Consider the following 25,910-nt stretch of genomic DNA (forward strand, 5'->3'; position numbering starts at 1 on the left):
TTTCTGCTGTTTGCTGGCAATAGGGAGACTGTTAAGGCGACACAAGGATGACACTGTCTTCCGACCACCAGCAAAGATTCGTGACCTACTAGGAACTGCAAAAGATGACATAGGCCTTAAGAAAGCGGGCGTATACAAAAACCCGTGCGACTGTGGCAAATCCTACATCAGCCAAACAGTTCGCACAGTCGAGGACAGATGCAAGGAACATGAACGTCACATCCACCTACGCCAACCCAGCCATTCGGCCCTAGCATAACAGTGCATTGAGACCGGACACACAGCGAATTTTGAAAAGACTAAAATCCTGACAGCCACAAGTGCCTACTGGGACAGTATCTACAAGGAGGCCACAGAAATTCGAGTAAGAGAGAACCTCATCAACAGGGACACCGGGTTTCAGCTTAGCAAGGCCTGGACACCATTATTAAACATCATCAAGGAGCTACGGCATGAGCGGACATGAGATCCTTCGGCCACTGCGGATGGAGATGAACTGCGCCTACCGTCGGGCATGGCTGCAGCTACCCCCACCCCTCCCACCACGCGGCGCCCCACCGGCTGTCTGCGTCTGGGTACGACTCGGGACCCCGTGGACATAAATGCCCCGGACACAGCATAGACAGATCATTCCATCAGCACCACCTGATGATGGTGAAACAGTTATTTGCCGAAATATCGTGGAACTCCGACGATCGGATCCGTCTGGACACCCGAGAACTTTGGATACAGCACATTCGCTGGGAAAGCCTCAGATCACATATGTCTGATGTAATATGCCCAGCTCTTCCATCACAATGCTTTCTGTTATGCCAGACTTTTTAAGTATTACACATAGACAAGAGATTTTTAATAACTGACAGCATAGCTGAAAAAATGGTGATCACTCCCATATATAAGGTACACTTTCCCACAGACAAGCAATATTATAACTTTGCACCCCCCCCCCCCCTCCCTTTTTTTAAACACAATGTAACATACACTGTGGTGACATAAGTCATGGGATAGCAATATGCACATATAGAGATGGTGCGGGTATCATGTACACAAAGTATAAAAGGGCAGTGCATTGGTGGAGCTGTCATTTGTCTCAGGTGATTCACATGAAAAGGTTCCCAATGTGATTATGGCCACACGATGGGAATTATGGGGCTTTGAATGCAGAGCGGTAGTTGCAACTAGATGCATGAGGCATTCCATTTCGAAAATCATTAGGGAATTCAATATCCTGAGATCGACAGCGTCAAGATTGTGCCAAGAATACCAACTTTCAGGCATTAGCTCTCACCACAGACAACACAGTAGCCGAGGGCCTTCTCTTAATGACGAACAGCAGCAGTGTTTGTGTAGAGTTGTCAGGCTAACAGACAAGCAACAATGCATGAAATAATTGCAGAAATCAATGTGGTACATACAACGAATATATCTGTTTGGACAGTGTGCAAAAATTTGGCATTAATGGGCTATGGCAGCAGACAACAGACATGGGGTATGGCAGCAGAAAACTGATGTGAGTGCCTTTGCTAACGGCACATCACCTGCAGTGGCTCTCCTGGGCTCGTGACCATATCAGTCGGACCCTGGAAAACTGTGGACTGGTCAGATGAGTCCCAATCTCAGTTGGCAAGAGCTGATGGCAGGGTTTAAGTATGGTACAGACCCCACAAAGCCATGAATTCAAGTTGTCAACAAGGCTCTGTGCAAGCTGATGGTGACTCCATAATGGTGTGGACTGTGTTTACATGGAATGGACTGGGTCTTCTGGTCCAACTGAACTGGTCATTGACTGGAAATCATTATATTAGATGTAGACGTAAATGTTTAGCTACTTGGAGACCATTTGCAGCTATTCAGCAATGGAATTTTTATGGATGGCAATGGGCCATGTCACCAGGCCACAATTGTTTTCGATCGGTTTGAAGAACATTCTGGAAAATTCAAGTGAATGATCTGACAACCCAGAGGTCAGTTCATGCACAAAATCCTGCACCAGCAACATTTTTGCAATTATGGATGGCTATAGAGGCAGCATGGCTCACAGGGGACTTCCAACAACTTGGTAAGTCCCCACCACATCGATTTCCTGCACTACACCAAGCAAAACGACGTCCAACATGATACTGGGAGGTATCCTATGACTTGTCACCTCAGTGTATTTGTCTACTTTGAATAAATTCGATCACTATATCAACTGAAGAATTATCACTCATTTAACATACTCCAGAAAGTAATATTAGAGTAATAAGTCTTCATCAGTGTCATTTACTGAACGAAGTTAGAGACTGCCATTGGAAACTCAATAAATGTGGCATGTGCAAAAACCAATACCTACAGTGTTCTGAACTTAATGCAATCCTTGCTGCTAGAAGGAGTGTTCATTTGTATGCTTGAAGTCAGTGATAACACAGATAGCACTAATACTTGAACATGGGTGTTCCAATGCAGGTGACACAGATCGCTGGCATTGGTAAGTAACACTGAAATGATTACTTCCCACCATTTCAAAAACAAAAGCAGTTTTCCCTTTTCCCAATAACTGTGTTCATTGTGCCCACACTATGACCAGTAAATACATGACCAACTTCTTGGCAACGTGGACAAGGCATATAATGTTTAGTCACATGTTGACATGGTGTTGCTAACATTTTATTATAAAATAATTTTTATCAGTTACAACTTCTTGCATCTCGTAACTTCTTCGTTAAGCAGTGTTTGAAACTTCTACATCTACTTCTAATAATTTCTAACTGAGTAAAATATACAACGAAAATAATATCTTGGGAACCAAATTTTCACTCTGTATTGTTCGCTTGTACATTGCATCATTGTTTCTGAATTTTGCTTTGCATAACTGACGCATGACATATTTTCTCTTTTTCCTCAGTTACAAAACTCCTGTTACCTGTTGGCAATTCTCTCACCTACATGCAAAACAAACAGTTATGACAGAAAATCTCTCTACAAAGTTACTTATCACTAACACATTTGAGCTGCTCGATACATACCGTAATAACATATCTTCCAGTTCGATCAAAAAGAAGGCAATATACAGCTGAAAGATGACCTAAAGTCCGGCAATAAAGCTGCAGCTTGCTATACAACTTGGATGAGACAGCCTGGTGGCGTTTCAGAGGACCTGAGAGTTCACGACCCTGGAGCACCTTAACTGTACAATGAGAGAGAGCATTGTTTCAGTAGCATCACAGCTATTATGCATTATATTTGTTCAGGACAAATGTTGCCACAGTTACAATGGTCATGGTACTGTAACATCTGAGCTGATTCACGGAAGTCTAAACAGATCATACTGCATCTTCAAGTTTCACAAAAAAGTCATTATAAAAACAACAGCACAATATAATCAATAACTGATGAAGAATATTCCCAAACACAAACTCATGAAGAGACACTAAAAGAGATGGCTTGTGTTTGTTTGTACTTCTATGGTTTGAGAAAGTTCCTTAGTTTCCAGACGTAGCAATGAAATGATCTACAGCTGTCTACCCCCTTTAATACATTGCAGCTATATTGGTGAGGAAGGAGAGAGGCAGTAGACTGAAGCTTTATGCAACTCTGTGAGGAACGCTCATACTGCTTGAATGATAGTGTGCTGCCCACAGACAGTAGAGATCTAAGTAGTGTTATAGCACACACACCCATTTTTCTCATGGCTGTTCAACCTACAGCATACTCTGTTAAGAAGAAGAGATAAGAGTCCAACTTGAAAACAGTTTTTGTAAAGCCAAGTCTGCCACCTCCTTCCTAAAGCTGGCCTCATCTGTAGCATACGAAATTTTAGGTTGTTGATTTTTTGGATCACTATTTTCAAAATAAGTCTCTGTAACATCTCCAATGAGGTCAGAATAGTAACTGCTGATTGTAAATCATCATTTTGTTTTGGTACTGTATCAGCTGTATGAAGTCTTGTCAATCTATATAGAAAAAAGGCATCATCAAATATGGGTAACAGCATGTGGAAATTATCTTCAATTGTACTCTTTTTCATGTTTCTAAGGTCATTAAACAAAAGACTGCATAACATGAACAGTATTTTAATGAACAACAATACTGCAACATTTTAATTTAGTTTGAGAATAACAGGGAGCCAGAGTGTCACCAAGTCCAAGATACTATTTTAAATTTCTGACCTAAAATATCAAATATGTATTGTGATTAAGGACACAAATTTAAGTTAACCAATTACAAATTATTGCTCTTAAGCATCTACATAGTATGAAACAAAACTCGAAACTAAGTTCACTGAGCAGTCTCTATGCAATTTGAAATAAAAAAAGTGAGTGTCCACATGCACAACATTCTTCTGGTTCTGAGACTACATCAGTATGTAAGAGTCATATTTTCACCACTATTGCATGTGGCTATCATCAGACTGACAATGTATACTATTTATCTTGTACCAATGCAGATTTCTATATATTACAATACAGATAAATAGCATACACCACCATCTCCAGTGTGCCCAAACTGTTATATTCAAATGCCATGACACAATCACAATCCCAAAAGAACAATACTAAAACAGAAAGTGTGAATACATTCAACTTCTGTAACAACAGAATTCATGCTGTTGTGGTCAACTTACACTCCATGAACAAATCAAAATGTGCGTACATACTTTTTGTTCTCACTCCTCACTGAAAATCTGTAGTCACTTTTAAAGCTAAAGCAATTAGGCTAACTAGACTCATTATAGTAATCAACACTAAGAATATGTGTACTTCCTCAGCATTTGGGTAGTCATATATATTAAGTGCTATTAAATTACATTGTTCTTGTCCAGCACTGAATTTGTAGAAGAGAAACAGACAAGAAAGGACTGACAGTTCACTCCATCTTCCTATTTCCATCTTGTTCTCATTCTGTAGCGTAATGGCTTTCAAAGTGTATTTTTCAGATTTCCTATCTATAACTGTCAGAAAACTGCTGCTTTTGTCCATGTATTATTAACAGCAATAATGAACCACAACCATTAACAACATTATATGAGGTTTCTTTTAAAGAATTCATAATGCAGCACTTTAAATATTTATGAGATAGTATGGCAGATTTTTACAACAATCTATAATGTGACTTGGGCTGAAATATAACTTTCCAAGTCATATTAATGAGCCATTATTCTGTTTGTAATGCCAACCACTCTACAAATCAAATGTGTATTGTGCTCATACATAACCCATTACTGCTGGCATCTGCAGCTTAAGGATTTTCTATGTGTTTATAAATGACTTGGGCTTAAGTCAGTATTTCCAAGTAAACAAACACTTTTACAAATTTAGTTTACCAGCATTCACAACATGAAGTATGCTGCTTTAAGGTTATTTACTAAAATGATTGTGCATATCATAACAGTGGCACCTTATTAATATTCAATTAGACTTCCAGTGTTAACAAAAATCCACATTTTAAATCTCTTTAAACTTAAAACCTATTACTCATAACATAATATATTTACTTTTCAGAACGTTGTAAAAACTGCTGCTCTCCTGAAATGTTGGGAAATTGACTATGTGGATCAGTCATTAGTGCATACTTATAGCAATCACCATTTATTTTAGAAATGTTAAGTGATGAATATTATTATTATTTTCTACTGAAATATGAATAGTATTTATACAGGTATCACCATTTACAAAGGTGATAATTATTCATCTTATGTTTATATTACTTTAATTTACTATTCACAAAATAATGTTACATCTTATATATCTGCCCCTTTTACCATTGGCAACTACTTAATTCTACCTGTTTTAGCAATTAGTGTTTGATTTTATTTACCTGATACACAAGACACATGCCAGTGCAAGACCAGATGGAGGGTAAAGAAAATCACTTTTGAAGCTAGTCTTCCATGCATGATCACTCCTCACCCCCATCTTTCTCTTAGGGAAAAACAAAATATTGCTTTCAATATTACTTTACTCACCTAAGTTATGCTGCCTGTTCACACCAGCAGGATCAATCAGAGGGCATCCTCTTATCCTAACTGCGTAATCAACAATAGACAAATTGTGAGCACAGTGATCTGAAAAAAAAAAAATATGAATAAACATGTGCATTTCCTTCTTTATTTTTAAAACTAACAAAGCATTCATAGTGGAATATCTGTCCCTTACATTGTTGGCAGAGCAAATATTTTTCCTCTACTCACCTTAATTCCCATTTCTGCCCCCCCCCCCCCCCCAACCCACCTTCCTTGCGGTTAGGATTTCACACCACATCAACACGGGGATCATAGCACTTATTCAGATATGACCAGATCTACAGAAAGAAATTTACACGGAACTAAAAAATAGTATTATCAACACAATTCATTTAAGATACGAACTAAAGCGACTCCCACTGTCATCCCTACAGTGATACTAGACTCAATTAAGGCTGTGGGTAGACATTATTTCATTATCAGACATCTCACTGGCATTTTGTATTTTATTCAGTTTCCTTTCTGTTATATTCTGTATTTCAATGTAGAATACTATTACTTATTCTACACTTTTTTGATGAAATAAAAATTAATCCTGAAGTAAAATATTAATTTACTATCCCAGCATTCAGCTTAAATGTTTTCCAGAAGGCACCAAAAACTCAAATCTGTACGATTGTCCAGAGATTTGAGTCAGTCTCCTCCTGAATGTGGTATCATAGTCTTAACCACTGCTCATCACTTAACTCTGTTGTACCTGGATAGCTCTGGCAATAACAGAAGTGCCTGTAAAGGAAAGGATCTGGGTTGAAGTCCCAGTGCAGCCATCAGCTTTAATCTGTTGGGAGTTTCTGGCAGCCAGCTCTTCAAAAAGAATAATGAGTAATGAGTTCTGTTGTGGACGAGTACGGTCATCAAATTTCAGAAATGAGGTCTGTGTGACATTCATTTCCGCAGCATGATGTAACTGATTTGTACGAAACTGTCTTAAAAGTGTAATGGGAAATGACACAGGACTTAAAAAACTATCAACAGGACAGATTTTAGACCAGGAAAACAAAATCAATTTGAATATGGATGAAAAAGAAGTTAAGACATGGCCATGTTGAGGAAATAATTCCAGCACTCGAATGAAACAAAGCTTTCCCAGATATAAATACAACATTCACTAGTCCATCACTGCACACAGTAAAAGAAAATAATGTGTTGTACAAAACTTACATTCACCATAAGACGGACTTATCCTGTACCAGAAACCAAATTAGGAAGTGGTTCTGCCCAAACATTTAGGGGAAAATGGAACGAAGTTCACTTGAAATCTCATAGTGCTATGTAGTTTCCTTATGTCAGTTGGAGTTTGTTAACACTTATTTAAACTTTCATTTAAAAAATAACTTGGGTAAAACATAAATATTAAGATGCAGTAATACTATACTTTTGTTATTCATTTTCTGGCAGTTTTGTAACAGAGTTATAATTTTACTGTTAACTAAAGTATATCATGTCTGAGTATTCATACTGACTGCTGCTGCAAAAGTTCTTTCCTCTCAGATACGGTAAAGTCATGGAATGGTTAAAACTCTGGACTCTCATCACAGAGCATGGTTGCTTCTTTCCCCATTTCTGTGTAACAAAGAGGATGATCCATCTCTAATGGTATCAACAATGATGAGAAGTTGATCCACAATGTGGCTTTTGTTCCGCTCAGTGCCATTTCAACTGAGAGTTGTTAAATAGCTAAGTGCTTTAGTCCATAAAAAACTATATACTAGAGGTGCTTGTAAGTAAATCTGCAGATTTTCTGAAGATTGTTTCATTTAATTAATAACATACCTTATTATCAATATGCTACTTGTGAATTGTTGAGCCAGCATTGTAAATAAATTCTACAAGAGTTTCTGTTAATGCAGACTTTACTTAGATGGTAAGAAACACTGACATCGTTAATGTATTGGGCAGTCAAATGTGAGGCAATATTTGCTCTTTCATTATACAGGGTGTTACAAAAAGGTACGGCCAAACTTTCAGGAAACATTCCTCACACACGAAGAAAAAAAAAAATGTTATGTGGACATGTGTCCGGAAACGCTTACTTTCCATGTTAGAGCTCATTTTATCACTTCTCTTCAAATCACATTAATCATGGAATGGAAACATACAGCAACAGAACGTACCAGCGCGACTTGAAACACTTTTTTACAGGAAATGTTCAAAATGTCCTCCGTTAGCGAAGATACATGCATCCACCCTCCGCCGCATGGAATCCCTGATGCGCTAATGCAGCCCTGGAGAATGGCGTATTGTATCACAGCCGTTCACAATACGAGCACGAAGAGTCTCTACATTTGGTACCGGGGTTGCGTAGACAAGAGCTTTCAAATGCCCCCATAAATGAAAGTCAAGAGGGTTAAGGTTACGAGAGCGTGGAGGCCATGGAATTGGTCCGCCTCTACCAATCCATCGATCACCGAATCTGTTGTTGAGAAGCGTACGAACACTTCGACTGAAATGTGCAGGAGCTCCATCGTGCATGAACCACATGTTGTGTCGTACTTGTAAAGGCACATGTTCTAGCAGCACAGGTAGAGTATCCCATATGAAATCATGATAACATGCTCCATTGAGCGTAGGTGGAAGAACATGGGGCCCCATCAAGACATCACCAACAATTTCTGCCCAAACGTTCACAGAAAATCTGTGTTGATGACGTGTTGCACAATTGCGTGCGGATTCTAGTCAGCCCACACATGTTGATTGTGAAAATTTACAATTTGATCACGTTGGAATGAAGCCTCATCCGTACAGAGAACATTTGGACTGAAATGAGGATTGACACATTGTTGGATGAACCATTCGCAGAAGTGTACCCGTGGAGGCCAATCAGCTGCTGATAGTTTTGTGGCGGCGTTCGCAGCGACAAACACTTCGCTGTACAAACGGCTTACGAAGTCACCGCCACACTTTTAATAGTGGGCCGACTGGTCCGCTGGAACAGTGAACAGAAAGATGAAAACCCAAACACTCTGATTAAATAAAAGTCGGTACTTATCTTTATTAACGAAGATACAGAAACACAGTAGTGAACTCCGTGTCTACAGAAATCTGTCTAGTTCGAGTCGGAGCGGCTAGGTCAGCGTCGGCTGACGACAAACAACAACTCTGCTGCGATGAACACACAACTGACTAGCAAGTACACAAATCGGTGGCGAGTATACAACTGAGCGGCGAATACAGAACTGTCCTAGCGCTTGCGACTCCAGCGCTTAAGAAGCCAGAAGCCAGCGGTGGTGTGCGCAGACTTGCGGCGATTTCCTGTATCGCTGGCGCTGCTTATGCGGACGGCATCCGGACTTTGATGCTGCCAACCTTTTGGCAGCGGGCTCGGTTGGCATTACTGGCTAGGATATAACAGATAGTGCCTGCACGCGCTGTACATGGTACGGAAACAACTGGTTCTCCCGTAGCACTCTCCATATAGTGACTTGGTCAACGTTACCTTGTACAGCAGCAACTTCTCTGACACTGACATTAGGGTTATCGTCAACTGTACGAAGAATTGCCTCGTCCATTGGAGGTGTCCTCGTCGTCCTAGGTGTTCCCCAGTCGCGAGTCATAGGCTGGAATGTTCCATGCTCCCTAAGATGCCGATCAATTGCTTCGAACGTCTTCCTGTTGGGACACCTTCGTTCTGGAAATCTGTCTCGATACAAATGTACCGCACCACGGCTATTGCCTCGTGCTAATCCATACATCAAATGGGCATCTGCCAACTCTGCATTTGTAAACATTGCACTGACTGCAAAACCACGTTCGTGATGAACACTAACCTGTTGATGCTATGTACTGATGTGCTTGATGAGCAATGAGTCGCATGTCAACACAAGCACTGAAGTCAACATTACCTTCCTTCAATTGGGCCAACTGGTGGTGAATCGAGGAAGTACAGTACATACTGACGAAACTAAAATGAGCTCTAACACGGAAATTAAGTGTTTCTGGACACATGTCCACATAACATCTTTTCTTTATTTGTGTGTGAGGAATGTTTCCTGAAAGTTTGGCCTTACCTTTTTGTAACACCCTGTATTGCAGAAGTGTTGTAGGAATAAGATTAGGATTGTTGCATGTCGATGCATGAGGAAGTGCTGTTGTTTCCTGAAAATAGTGTTGGTCATGGTCAATAGAGAACAGGCTGCTCTCCTGGGTTGAAGCAATGATGGGAGCCCGCCCCCCCCCCCCCCCCCCCCCCACACACACACACACACACACACACAGAGACAGAGAGAGAGAGAGAGAGAGAGAGAGAGAGAGAGAGAGAGAGAGAGAGAGACAGAGAGAGAGAGAAAACTTGACAGTATAAACCCACTAATCAGTATGACCTGCACCTCCTCCGGCATCAATACATGCACCGATTCAGTTGGGAAGTGTATCATAAAGCTGTTGTATCCTCTCCTGAGACAAGGTGACCCACATTTGTTATACCTGATTAATTGATCCTTGATATCCCGTTTACTTGCACTGGTACAAAGTTTATAATCTGACCTGGTCTTAAACATGTTCTGTTGGGGAAAAATCTGGGAACCTTGCTGGCCATGGTATTACCTCAACATTACAAAGACAGTTCATACAGACACACACCCATGTGGAGATGAGTGTTGTCCATTTAGAAGTAGCACTACAATACTGCCACACGAGAGGTAACAGGATATCCATGGCATAAAGTCGTGGCATCAGGGTTCCCTCAATTATTACCAGCCGTGACCTGAAGTCATACCCAATGGCTCCCCACACCATGATGCCAGAAATAACATTGCTGTGCCTCTCCAAAACACTGGAAGAATGGGATTTCTCACCAGGCCACCACCACACTGACAATGGTAAACTGGAGTAGTTCAGAACCGCAATTCATCACTAAACACAGTGTAATGTCACTCGTCGGCAGATGCTTCCCGATCACAGCACCATTCCAAATGCGGCAGTTTGTGTCGTGGCAATAATGTCACCCTACAAATGGGAAAGTAATTTCCTCATTCCGGTGCTGCTAGTTTCCAACCAATGGTGAGATATGACACAGAATATCGCATAAAGCCCATTAGTTGTTCTTAGGTGGCAGGCACAGATGTGAAGTCATTACAATGTGCTCAGAGCACAATACAGCAATCCTCCCTTGTAGTTGTCAGATGTGGTCGACCGGCTCCTAGATGACGAGTATGTCTGCCCTCACGTTCCTGTGCAGTCTAACATTGGAGCACTGTCACATTTGAATGCCCCACAAATCTGGACATTGCACGGCTCAGACAGGTGGCCAAATGGTAGAAATGGAAGCCTGCAATGAGGCCCCTTTCAAACTACTATTTTTCTCCTCCACATGCGGATTTCACTATTTCACAAGAGTACGTGGCATTTCAGCACCCTTCACAGGGATAACTCAAGATCTGACACTTCATGCCAATTATATACTCTACCAGGCCTGGTAACAACAATGAACATGACCAACAATGCACTTGATTGGCTGTTCACCCTTTCACTTTTCTTGTCAGGCATTGTTCTTATTACCAACTTGTAAAGAAACACTTTCTTGTTCAGTGATGAGTTGCCCTAGAATATATCAGAAGACCTCAATGAATGAAAATAGGGAATGTAAGTCAACTTTTTGACAGTCTCACCTCTAAAATACAATATTATCCATCACAAAAGAGTTCCAGAACTTCGATATTTAAGAAGATCTGTAACACATGACTTCCAGTCTCGGTTCGTATCAATACATCTGAGAATTTATCATTCAAATAGTGTGGTCAGGGCTTGAACACTACAGAATTGACATGTACTCCGTTTTATCAAAGTTTATTGACAGTCAATTTGCATAGAACCACGATTCATTTTCTGGGTTTCTTAATATGACACCATGCATCATTATATTTAGATATGATAAAAACTGGTTACAAACAAGACCTCTGATACCATAACACTTAGGTTTCTGTGGTAGACTACTGTGTACTTCTCCATCAAATGCTTCTGACACACCATGGAAAATACCAGCTGACAGAGTTTTGTCATTTCCGTTTTGTACAACCTCAGTATCTAACTTTGGGATAGGTGTGTTGTTATTTTCGTGCACAAAATCTTTTCCAATATTTCAGAGAAGGGGGTAAGAAGTGAAACAAGTTGGTAATTACTCATATATGTCTTCCTACCTTTAGTGGAAAGTGGTTGGACAGTAGTATATTTCAGCCATCTGAAAATATAGCCTGCGATAATCTTCAGTTGAATATGTGACTGCATACACTGCATGTATGTGAAGAATACCATTTTAATCATTTGCTTGAGATTATGATAACTCTGTGACAGTTTTTGCTTTTGAGGAAGTAAATTACATTCTCAATATTTGGCAGAGCACACAGTAATTGTGATTTGACTGTGTGTATATTGCACTGATATTGCTTCCTTATTTATTCTCTTCCTTTAGCCTTGAACTGAACATGCCATCGTTTGAGTAATTTCTAGAAAGCAATTACTAAACATATTGGCTACTTGACATCCATCACTTTTTATTTGGCAGTGTTCTTCAATAACAAAGTATCAAACTCCTGAATTGGCTTCCTGGTCTCCATTTTTATTATTATCTATATATTTTAATTTGTTATCTGAATAATTAATTTCAGGCATTCTACAAAGGCTTTCCGATTTTTCAATTACTGTCCTCAGGACAGTGCAGTACTTCTTGTAATATCAATTCTGTCCTACTTCTCTGTTTGTCCTAACCATTCCATTCAATTTCTTTTTCCTTAGAATTATATTTTGATTACTTTTGTAATCCAATACATTTCCATTACATTACTTTTGTTTTGTTTGGAAAGCACCTGTTAAAAATGAACAGATATCAGTTCCAAATGTATATACAGCTGATAAGGGGAGGCCATAACTGTTGGATCATGGGTTTACTTTGTACTGTCTCAGTAGTCCATTAGGACAACATAACAAGCAAGTGGTAAAGTGCACTACTCAGGCAATTTCAAAAAACCACAAGAGCTTTTACGTGTCGAGTATGTACCAGTCATCATCATCATCATCATCATCATCATCCATCATCATCATCATCATCATCATCATCATTCCTCCTCCTTCTCCTCCATTTTATTTATTTATTTTTTCCTTCAACACCGGTCACATCATTTGCTACATACAACATTTGAAATGTAATGTAATGCAAAAAACACGTGTATGTAGATGAATGTTTATTGAATTTGTAATGGTATTTTGCTGTTTACTAATTATAGCCATCCAACAAATTTTGTATTTATTATTATCAAAAAGTAAATGACCGAACGCCAAATGTTTTCCTAAATATGTACGCCTGTTGTGATTTTTGAAGTCTCTTACACTGCAGTCAGTTGAGGTACCCGGAATTGTTTTCCACCTGGATGCTTCGACAAATAGTGAATGTGAAAACTTTTTGAAAATCATGAAATTTACATTTTTACTGCAAAAAATGGAGGTGATTTCCAGTTCTTGGATTATTGCAGATGATACACGTCATGAAGATTAAAAGCATTGCACAGCTGCTAAAGTGTTCATGTACTATGATTGTGTTCTTCAAGAAATGGACCTTATTTGCAAATCACAAAAGGCATGTTTTTACAAGAACGTTGTGTGTTTTATTGTTTACTTGTCAATGGTTATAAATATAATTATTACAATTAGTAAACAGTCAAATAACACTGCAAACTCAATAAATATTCATGCAAATACAGTGTTTTTTCCCATAACATTGCCTTTAAAATGTCATTTATAATAAATAATATGATCAATTATTTAAGAATAAAGGAGGCAGCTCACCAACAGGCAGGAGCACTGCATCGTCGACAGGTACACAAACAAAAGGTACAGAGCTTTGCTTTGCTACCTTTTGGAATGAAATTCCTTTCTCAAGCTTGTAGGAGAAAAACACACATGCGCGCGTGCGACTGTCCCTTTACATTGTGCTCAGTCAACTGTCAGCTCTTTCCTAGACCATGGTGAGTGTGCTGGGGTGAGGTGGAGTTGCTGGGTGGGATGGGGATTCAGGGTGGGATGGAGGTGCAGGGTGGGGTGGGGTGGGGGTGCAGAGTGGGGTGGAGAGAGGCGGGAGGAAGGGAGGGGGTTGAGGGGAAGTGTCGAGAGGCTCATGGGAAAGTGGGGTGCCGTCTGCGGGCTAGCTAGGCACGCAGATAGAGGGACACGTGACAGACGGCTGGGCACGCGACTTCACAGACTACCATGTGCCCCCTCTACATGCACCCCTAGCTAGCCCACAGACAGCTCCCCACTCTCCGACGAGCCACTTGAAGCTACCCCCCCCTCCCCCCCAAACCCCATTCCTGCCTCTCACCTCTCTTCACTCTTCATCCCACCCCCACCCTGCACTGTACTGTACTGTACTGTACTGTACTGTACTGTACTTTTTAATTGTGTACCTGTTGATGACGCAGTGATTCTGCCACTGGTGAGTCATCTCCTTTATTTCTAAATAATTTGTTATTCTCAACCAGAACTTTCTATAAATAATATGATCAGCATTGGAAAAAATATACATTAAAAAAGAGTTGGACTCAATCCAGCAATCTACCAATTACAGAGCTTGAACACTAACCCCTCGATTGCTGCCAACTCGAATGCCGAGTCCCAATGCACTGGTACATATTTGATGCACAAAACTACTCTTGCAATTTTCACAAAATTGCTCAAGTAGTATGCCTTACAACTTGCGTATTATGCTGTCCTAATGGAATACTAAAGGTGTTCGAAGTCTGAAGTAGATCCATGTTCCAAATGTCGTGGTCTCCCCTTGTGAGTTTCTATCACATTATTTTCACCCTTTAAATAAGATTCTTGTAAGGCTTCCTTCCACCCCCATGAACCATGCCGTAGGTGCAACAACCACAACGGAGGGGTATCCGTTGAGAGGCCAGACAAATGTGTGGTTCCTGAAGAGGGGCAGTACCCTTTTCAGTAGTTGCAGGGGCAACAGTCTGGATGATTGACTGATCTGGCCCTGCAACACTAACCAAAACGGTCTTGCTGTGCTGGTACTGCGAACGGCTGAAAGCAAGGGGAAACTACAGCCGTAATTTTTCCCAAGGGCATGCAACTTTACTGTATGGTTAAATGATGATGGTGTCCTCTTGGGTAAAATATTCCAGAGGTAAAATAGTCCCCCATTCGGATCTCCAGGCGGGGACTACTCACGAGGACATCGTTATCAGGAGTAAGAAAACTGGCGTTCTACGGATCGGGGCGTGGAATGTCAGATCGCTTAATCGGGCAGGTAGGTTAGAAAATTTAAAAAGGGAAATGGATAGGTTAAAGTTAGATATAGTGGGAATTAGTGAAGTTCGGTGGCAGGAGGAACGAGACTTTTGGTCAAGTGAATACGGGGTTATAAATACAAAATCAAACAGAGGTAATGCGGGAGTAGGTTTAATAATGAATAAAAAAATAGGAGTGTGGGTAAGCTACTACCAACAGCATAGTGAACGCATTATTGTGGCCAAGATAGACACGAAGCCCATGCCTGCTACAGTAGTACAAGTTTATATGCCAACTAGCTCTGCAGATGATGAAGAAATTGATGAAATGTATGATGAGATAAAAGAAATTATTCAGGTAGTGAAGGGAGACGAACATTTAATAGTCATGGGTGACTGGAATTCGAGAGTAGGAAAAGGGAGAGAAGGAAACATAGTGGGTGAATATGAATTGGGGGAGAGAAATGAAAGAGGAAGCCATCTGATAGAATTTTGCACAGAGCATAACTTAATCATAGCTAACACTTGGTTCAAGACTCATAAAAGAAGGTTTTATACATGGAAGAATCCTGGCAATACTATAAGGTACCAGATAGATTATATAATGGTAAGACAGAGATTTAGGAACCAGGTTTTAAATTGTAGGACATTTCCAGGGGCAGATGTGGAGTCTGACCACAATCTATTGGTTATGAACTGTAGATTAAAACTGAAGAAACTGCAAAAAGGTGGAAAACAGGAGATGGGACCTGGATAAACTGAAAGAACCAGAGGCTGTACAGTGTTTCAGGGAGAGGATAACGGAACAATTGACAGGAATGGGGGAAAGAAATACAGTAGAAGAAGAATGGGTAGCTCTGAGGGATGAAGTAGTGAAGGCAGCAGAGGATCAAGTAGGTAAAAAGATGAGGGCTAGTAGAAATTCTTGGGTAACAGAAGAAATATTGAATTTAATTTATGAAAGGAGAAAATATAAAAGCGCAGTAAATGAAGCAGGTAAAAAGGAATACAAATGTCTCAAAAATGAGATTGACAGGAAGTGCAAAATGGCTAAGCAGGGATGGCTAGAGGACAAATGCAAGGATGTAGAGGCTTATCTCACTAGGGGTAAGATAGATACTGCCTACAGGAAAATTAAAGAGACCTTTGGAGAAAAGAGAGCCACTTGTATGAATATCAAGAGCTCAGATGGAAACCCAGTTCTAAGCAAAGAAGGAAAAGCAGAAAGGTGGAAGGAGTATATAGAGGGTCTATACAATGGCAATGTACTTGAGGACAATATTATGGAAGTGGAAGAGGATGTAGTTGAATTTGAAATGGGAGATACGATACTGCGTGTAGAGTTTGACAGAGCACTGAAAGACCTGAGTCGAAATAAGGCCCCGGGAGTAGAACCATTCCATTGGAAATACTGACGGCCTTGGGAGAGCCAGTCCTGACAAAACTCTACCATCTGGTGAGCAAGATGTATGAGACAGGTGCAATACCCTCAGACTTCAAGAAGAATATGTTGTTGTTGTTGTTGTTGTGGTCTTCAGTCCTGAGACTGGTTTGATGCAGCTCTCCATGCTACTCTATCCTGTGCAAGCTTCTTCATCTCCCAGTACCTACTGCAACCTACATCCTTCTGAATCTGCTTAGTGTATTCATCTCTTGGTCTCCCCCTACGATTTTTACCCTCCACACTGCCCTCCAATACTAAATTGGTGATCCCTCGATGCCTCAGAACATGTCCTACCAACCGATCCCTTCTTCTGGTCAAGTTGTGCCACAAACTTCTCTTCTCCCCAATCCTATTCAATACCTCCTCATTAGTTACGTGATCTACCCACCTTATCTTCAGCATTCTTCTGTAGCACCACATTTCGAAAGCTTCTATTCTCTTCTTGTCCAAACTATTTACCGTCCATGTTTCACTTCCATACATGGCTACACTCCATACAAATACTTTCAGAAATGACTTCCTGACACTTAAATCTATACTCGATGTTAACAAATTTCGCTTCTTCAGAAACGCTTTCCTTGCCATTGCCAGTCTACATTTTATGTCCTCTCTACTTCGACCATCATCAGTTATTTTGCTCCCCAAATAGCAAAACTCCTTTACTACTTTAAGTGTCTCATTTCCTAATCTAATTCCCTCAGCATCACCCGACTTAATTTGACTACATTCCATTATCCTCGTTTTGCTTTTGTTGATGTTCATCTTATATCCTCCCTTCAAGACACCATACATTCCGTTCAACTGCTCTTCCAAGTCCTTTTCTGTCTGTGACAGAATTACAATGTCATCGGCAAACCTCAAAGTTTTTATTTCTTCTCCATGGATTTTAATGCCTATTCCGAACTTTTCTTTTGTTTCCTTTACTGCTTGCTCAATATACAGATTGAATAGCATCGGGGAGAGGCTACAACCCTGTCTTACTCCCTTCCCAACCACTGCTTCCCTTTCACGCCCCTCAACTCTTATAACTGCCATCTGATTTCTATACAAATTGTAAATAGCCTTTCGCTCCCTGTATTTTACCCCTGCCACCTTTAGAATTTGAAAGAGAGTATTCCAGTCAACATTGTCAAAAGCTTTCTCTAAGTCTACAAATGCTAGAAATGTAGGTTTGCCTTTCCTTAATCTATTTTCCAAGATAAGTCGTAGGGTCAGTATTGCCTCACGTGTTCCAACATTTCTACGGAATCCAAACTGATCTTCACTGAGGTTGGCTTCTACCAGTTTTTCCATTCGTCTGTAAAACCTCTCCCCTGTTGTAGCCTCTCCCCGATGCTATTCAACCTGTATATTGAGCAAGCAGTAAAGGAAACAAAAGAAAAATTTGGAGTAGGTATTAAAGTCCATGGAGAAGAAATAAAAACTTTGAGGTTCGCCGATGACATTGTAATTCTGTCAGAGACAGCAAAGGACTTGGAAGAGCAGCTGAACGGAAACGACAGTGTCTTGAAAGGAGGATATAAGATGAACATCAACAAAAGCAAAACGAGGATAATGAAATGTAGTCGAATTAAGTTGGGTGACGCTGAGGGAATTAGATTAGGAAATGAGACAGTGTAGTAGCTGAGTTTTGCTATTTGAAAAGCAAACTAACTGATGATGGTCGAAGTAGAGAGGATATAAAATGTAGTTTGGCAATGGCAAGGAAAGCATTTCTGAAGAAGAGAAATTTGTTAACATCGAGTATACATTTAAGTGTCAGAAAGTCGTTTCTGAAAGTATTTGTATGGAGTGTAGCCATGTATGGAAGTGAAATGTGGACAATGAATAGTTTGGACAAGAAGAGAATGGACGCTTTCAAAATGTGGAGCTACAGAAGAATGCTGAAGATTAGATGGGTAGATCACATAACTAATGAGGAGGCGTTGAGTAGGATAGGGGAGAAGAGGAGTTTGTGGCACAAGTTGACTAGAAGAAGGGATCGGTTGGTAGGACATGGTCTGAGGCATCGAGGGATCACAAATTTAGCATTGGAGGGCAGCGTGGAGGGTAAAAAGTGTAGAGGGAGACCAAGAGATGAATACACTAAGCAGTTTCAGAAGGATGTAGGTTGCAGTAAGTACTGGGAGATGAAGAAGCTTGCACAGGATAGAGTAGCATGGAGAGCTGCATCAAACCAGTCTCAGGACTGAAGACCACAACAACAACAAGGCTTCCTTGAAACTTCATGTTCTCTCTTCATTAGTAACTCTAGTTTTCCATGCTACCACTTCACTGTGATGAAGTAAGTTATTAAGTAACAGCTAGTGGTGCACCATCATCATTAGATCGGATTCACTACTGAATGAACACTTACATAATTGATTAAAGGCCAGGGTAGGCGAGTGGTTCTAGGTGCTTCCGTCTCGAACCGCGAGGCTGCTATGGCCGCAGGTTCGAATCCTGCCTTGGGCATGGATGTGTGTGATGTCCTTAGGTTAGTCAGGTTTAAGTGGTACCATAGTGCTCAGACCCATTTGAACCATTTGAATTGATTAAATTGATTACATGTTCAGTCACAAATATGAAAGCATACTGAAAGTAACGCTTCCAATTTTTTGAACACACACAAAAATGCCAAAATGGAACTGGGTTTATAGTACTCACATAGGGTGATATTGTACTACAAGTATTATTTATTTGTTTTCTAATGGACTGGAAGCCAATTATCATAATTATTTTTATTTTGTTGATTTAAGAGTAAACATTCAATAAAAATTACATTTCAGAAATATTTTATATCTTTTCTATAGATCCTGGTTAACTTCATCTTGGCATCTTACAAGGGGAAGGGCTCAGAGACAGCCAACCAATTCGGTTCAGATTTGGCAAGTCGTTTGTGTACAACCTAAAACGCAGGAATCTAAGATATTTTGGGCCAACACCCCCACGTTTTTGAGAAAATCACCCCTAAAGGTTATGAAGAGCGATCAACTGAAAATTGGCGGGATCGATAGATAATTGTAAATAGAGCATTTTTCATCAGCAGGTATGGGGTCCGAAAATTCATACTTTTCCAGAAATCAAGGTAAGAAACTTTTACAACTGCCGCTTCTGTACCCACATGGTTAACGCCTATCGCCGACAGCGCTGATAGTGCAACAGCCAAGGTAACTGGCTGGTAAACGGAAAACCCGGGTTCAAATCTCGAAGAAACATAGCGGATGTTATTCTTTTCGTTTGTATTTTTCCATATCTCAATTGATAGGGATATGAGGGTTAATAAGGTAAGTAAATCAATAAGAAATGATAATAATAAGGTAGGCAAACTAATTTCCCGAACACCGTGAGTTAGTAAAGTATTAAACTTTTAAGTCTTGTCACATGAAAACAACTCTGAATAAAAGTGCTGCGACTTCCTCACGAGGTTCACAGATAGCCAACCGTGCGATGCTTGTTTACAGCGTGGCACGGGATAGAATGCACGCGGGGAGAGTTATGTTGTCCCGGTTGCCTCTTCGTCATATCATAGGGAATGAACAGTGTAGCTGTCGAAAGATTGCATTCATTAGATGCTCTTGGTGCCATGAGTATATTTGTTTCAAATGTTTATATGACAAGTACCATCCATCTAGTTGTTCGAAGTAAAGTGAGGACACGTAACAGTGACTGGAAGAGCCATTGTAAAGTGACCTGGTGTAACATTTTAGTTGTTTACTATCCCAAGTTGTTTGAGAAATTTATTTGCCTGCCTTATATCAATCCTTGTTGATTTACTTACCTTATTAACCCTCCTATCCCTATCAATTGAGATATGGAAAAATACAAACCAAAAGAATAACATCCACTATGTTTCCTTGAGATTCGCAGCCATTTACCTTGGCCGTTTTTTTTTTTTTTACATGTTGTTCGTTGTTGATCGTTGTGTTTGGTCGATGCAGACGTCTATGACATCAAGTCAAATTCGTTTGTTGATCCTTCCACTCAGTTTTTTTTATTACAGAGGCTAACCAGCTCTCTGACCGAACACGCTGAGCTACTGTGCCGGCATGCTATTGGCGGAAAGCGTTGACCATGTGAGTACAGAAGCGGCAGTTGTAAAAGTTTCTTACCTCGATTTCTGGAAAAGTATGCATTTTCGGACCCCATACCTGATGATGAAAAATTCTCTATTTACAATTATCTATTGATCCCGCCAACTTTGAGTCGATCGCTCGTCATAACCTTTAGGGGTGATTTTCTCAAAAACGCAGGGGTGTTGACCCAAAATATCTTAGATTCCTTTGTTTTAGGTTGTACACAAGCGACCTGCCAAATCTGAGCCAAATCGGTTGGCCGTGTCTGAGGCCTTCACCTTGTTAGTGTGAAAATAAAATGAAACCCCATTGTTTCTATTTACTTCTTAAGCATTAAAATTTGTGTGTGGCCCCCTTCACCCCACATGAGTGGAAATGCGTTTGTTTATAATATTGTAATCAAGTTAGGCTGAATTCAGTGCTAATCCTCAGAAATACACTTTTGTTAATATGTTTCCAGAATAAATAAAAAAATCTCAAGCTGTACAGTCGCATAATTTTCTGAATTGTGTTTGTTCTCTCTGTTTCACGGTACTAGTGTATCAGAAGATATTTCACCTATTCCCAAAATAATGTTTGTTAATTTTGTTTTAAAAAGTGCTTACCTTTTTGAGTTCTAAGTAAAGACTGTCGTCCTGCGCCAAGCAGGGATGTTAGTCCTGGTAAACTTGGCTTCAGTTCCTGGTCCAACAATGGGCCGAGTCTTCTGCACACTTCGAGTAGATGATTTGGCCCAATGTGTGGATACTTCCGCTCCTAAAATACAAATGAGATTACAATTACGTATCTTTACTTCTTTCACGACAAAATTTTTTGCTCATAGTGTCCCACAGTTGTAATCATACTGTCCACACTTACACTCTCACTGGTGACCAAAGATATTTTCGTTGTTAAGTTCATCACAGTATGGAAAGGCAATAGAGATACTAATAATTCAGAGACACTGGTAATAAAAATATTTGACTGGTAAAACTACAAAGCCTGAACAATGAAATTATGATAACAGTAAGCTATCAGTTGATTGATGCCTTGAAATGCATCCAATTTGGATACTCTTATAAATACTACGAAAATATTTGTGTTTTTCTGTAATGTTTTATACTATATCAAGACTCTCAGACCACATAAATGGATACTTCAATTTTTTTTACAATAAAATAAGGCATGAAGAAAGAATATATAATATTAATTTTTCCATGTGTACAATTCACAAAATTATGTAAGTGAACGAAAGCAAGGAGAAAAACAAGGTGAGCTGGTTATTTAGATATATGTATGAAGGGTTTATGTTAATGTCTGATTTTTTGAAACAGTGGTACACTAAGGGTATGAAAGGTAAAAAACCCACAAATGTCAATGTTCTCATTCAAGGCACTAACCCGAATTCAAACTGAAACTGTAACTGTAGAAAGGTTTCACACAAAAGGAATTACCATTACAAGGGCATGTCTAAAAAATACAAAAGAATGCTGTGTAGGGTATGACAATAGAGGTCTTTTCACCACTTATAAAATACACACACTGTTGTAATTGAAGTCACTCCCCACCTCTGCTGCATATGCATGAGCAAAGAGTGTAAAACAAGTGACTAATACAGAAACAAAGTGTACTCTGCTGTGTTCTGTGCAGTGGCTTACACAAAACATACGTAGATCAGCATGTAATATAATATCAAAAGATTAGATGACACAGTAATGTGACAATGGAGCAAAAACATTCTTTCTCAAGACTTCCAGATGGCTCTCACACAAAACTGTATGACATGCTTGTTATCAAATACTAAATTAATTTAGTTGGAAATATGTGTCAATGACATATTGCCATGCAATATGTTGTAATATACATCTGGAGAGCTATACTCTTAAAATTAATAGATCCAACTTAATAGTAAAAGTCAAGAAACGTACTAGTTCCTCCAGTATATATCTCAGACTGATCTAGAGGGAAAAAATTAAACAAATATAAGTGCATGCAGAGGACTATTGACAATCTTTCTTCCACAGCACCATCCAGAAATAGAAAATGAAAGGAGGGAAATGACTCTAACACTACATTTACTTTCCATCAAGCATCATACATTGGGTGGATAATAGACGAGTGTTGCAAACTGGTGAGATTACTTGCTCCACCACGGCTTAAATCACGAACTTCCTAGCAGAATCAATTTATTTGTATTTGTTACTAATAATATAAAATGAGTATTACTTTCAATCTGACTTCTGTATAAATTCAGTGCTGCAATGTGTCCAATGTAAAAACCAGTAACCATTGTAAAATATTTTTTTCTTTTTGATGATGCTACAGTAGCCTAAGAATTATCATAATTATCATATGCACCTCAGTTTACTGAATATATACACATTTTGTTACAGGTAGGTCATTACGTTTTAAATGAAAATGTGTTTCAGATTTTTGACTTATTCCTCAACCATATGGACCATTTCACTTTGGATCTATGGAACATACATTAGCAAAATCTTTTTCTCTTTGCAAATATTTACCGTGTATGCTTGTTTTCTGACATGTTCAACATCACAGAGGATCTCTTCAGTACAGATGTACTGGAATGAAAAGTACATCTGATTTAAACGACTGCTGTGCAAGCTGCAGAGGCACTTAGTGTGCTGACTCAAATTGCTTGTTCATTCATTCGTGTATTCATCATGTTATGTAGATCCCATCAAGAAGATGATGTGGAGCTGGAAATAGATGTTGTAATGGTGTGATGTAACAAGTAAATGCATGTTATTCAGAAGCAGATTTCTCAGGACTGTCCTCTTAGGTTTTCAAATGGGTTACATATTATTGTTACCTAGCAGTGCATCTGCTCTGCTCACAATTTAACTCGTCTGACATGTACTCTCCCGCTTTGTCACTTAAACAACATGGACACATGTTATACAGAAAAAAAATCTTCACATGCTTAATTATTACTATGACAGTATTTAGTTAATTTACTATCAGGAGTCTGGTGTTAAAGAACTTTGGAAAGAACCTGTTTTGAGAAATATATTGTTATTTGCATGCTGTATTATCTATTTTCATCAGCCAGCGAGATGGCATGGTAGGAAACCACTGAACTCTTATTTGGAATTCTGCAGTTTAAACTCTATCTGGCCATCCTGATGTATGTTTTCCATGGTTTTCTTGAATCATTTATGGGATGTTTCCTTTAAAAAAAGGAAATTGTCGATTTATTCTACATCCTTCTTCAACTCACCTGGGTCTCTGAAGATCGTGACATTGATGGGATGATTAACATTAATTTTCCTTTCTCCTATTCTTAATAAAGTTTGCATGAAGATGATTTGTTTTATTCATTTTGCTTTACACTGCAATATTTCCTCGTCAACAACACATCACGCTGCAGATTTCAGGAATCATTTTTAGATAATAATTGTGGGGATCCAACTGCACTGGATTTGAGGTCCTTGTAACTTCTGCAGGGGATGGGTGGGGGGGTAGGGGTAGAAGAGAAACTGTAAGGTAACTAATAGTCTCTCCTTGCAGCTTATAGCTTCTCTCATGAATGTAGCCAGTTTATTTCTCGTTAAATATGGTTTGATGACACTCAGTTTCATCCATTCTTAAATAATTCTTACGATCGTTGGATACCGGCTTAATAAGTAATACAGAGTGGCTGCATTTATTCCTTTGCATTAGACATTTGTTTGCCCATAGCTTTCTCTAGATTTTTTTTGGCATTGTTAGCTCTAAAAGGGCCGAGTCTTGCGGCTGTATAATACCACGCGACATCTCGTACAATATAACCTAAATGAACGAAAGATACAATTCGCAACCAGCGATAGCAACACAGTGAAGTTGCTCGGACGTGTGTAGATTTAACGGAATTGGTCGGCCGTTCTATAACTGCGTATGTCAAGAGCAATATACGCCTAAAGAAAAGCTACGCATATTCTTTGAAATGCTTGGCGCCAGCTGTCTTACACGGAAAAATTTACTGTTGGTTTTAGATCAGTAAACGTGGAAGCAGTTCTTACTGAGCACTGAGCAGCCGCGCCTACGATATTCAAGATGAGCTGGAAGTGATCTACGACTTCGAGAATTCACAACCAGTACAAAAACGAAACCATCCTCATCAATTCAGACCCTAGGCCCTGAAACGAACGACCCTGTGGAAAAGTTTACATAAAAGACAGACATGTCAGAGACATTGGATTTTTCTACCGGTCTGCGTGATATTATTCTACCGAAAGGTAACCAGTAGTGTGAGACGCCGCAACTTATTTGTTTAACTGTGATGAATGTATTAACGCTAATTCTCGTTACGACAGATCGATGCGCACAACGTGGTGTTGGCAAAGAAAGAGTCACATGTAATCGGTGTCAGTTAGGTCGTCGAGAATGGTGGTCAAATTTCTAATGCAAACATGAAGGGACTCGAAATTGAAAAACAGTAAGTTTCAAAATCACTTCATCTTATAAAGTCTCCTGTCATGTTTCTCTGTCGGTATGTTTACGCTAAACTCACGGTACTATACGGATCTTGATACTGATTTCGCTAATAGACTGTTTCACTTATAAAATATTTCGTGCAAATTGGCTTAACTATAATAATGTTCGTCGATTAAGTCACGACTCCTGAGAACTTTCCTGGTGTGTGCTGCTTAATCGTTCAATTTATACTAGAATTTGGAGTTACCTAACGTTTCGCTCTGGATTTTAATCGTAACTCTACGCAATGACCCCGTCAACAAAATTACATCTAGGCCAGTCATGTCGTCCGGCCGCAAGACACTTAAGTGCTACCCGCACGGACCGACAGCCTCTCATTTTTGTTATTTCAATATCCAAAATCAGAGCATTTCTAAAAACAAATTGAAAAAGCACTGGAATGAACAATTTATGCAATGAGTTCTGCTTGTTCTACTTGTTTAAACTTTAGTTATTTCCCTAACTCGGACGGCAATTCGAAGATCTTGGAGCAAACAGTGAAATGACATTTTGTACACTGGTTTGGGACCACGGCTGCGAAAACTTAAGTATGGTGCACCAATTTCAGACGCTTACATTTTGTAATCTCCTGAAAACCAGGCACGTGTATTTAGTTTCATCTAATTATAGAAAATGTTAGCGCTCAGATAAAGTCGTTTGCACATGAGAACCTTCTATATCCGCGTATATACTCTACAAGCCACGGTACAGTGCATGGCGCCGGGTATCGA

General features: G+C 39.6%; 1 protein-coding gene across 1 annotated transcript in view; it reads right to left on the reverse strand.

Moving 5' to 3' along the window:
• LOC126183565 (PH-interacting protein) overlaps window positions 1-25,910 on the reverse strand; it is a 273,245-nt gene that overhangs the window by 141,718 nt on the left and 105,617 nt on the right. The window contains exons 5-7 of the mRNA XM_049925643.1: window positions 21,330-21,480; window positions 5,945-6,043; window positions 3,006-3,166 (exon numbers count right to left, since the gene is read on the reverse strand). Coding sequence (XP_049781600.1) covers window positions 3,006-3,166; window positions 5,945-6,043; window positions 21,330-21,480 — 411 coding nt within the window. The remainder of the gene's footprint in view (window positions 1-3,005; window positions 3,167-5,944; window positions 6,044-21,329; window positions 21,481-25,910) is intronic.

This window comes from Schistocerca cancellata, chromosome 4, assembly GCF_023864275.1.
Source record: "Schistocerca cancellata isolate TAMUIC-IGC-003103 chromosome 4, iqSchCanc2.1, whole genome shotgun sequence".
Classification (NCBI taxonomy): Eukaryota; Metazoa; Arthropoda; class Insecta; order Orthoptera; family Acrididae; genus Schistocerca; species Schistocerca cancellata.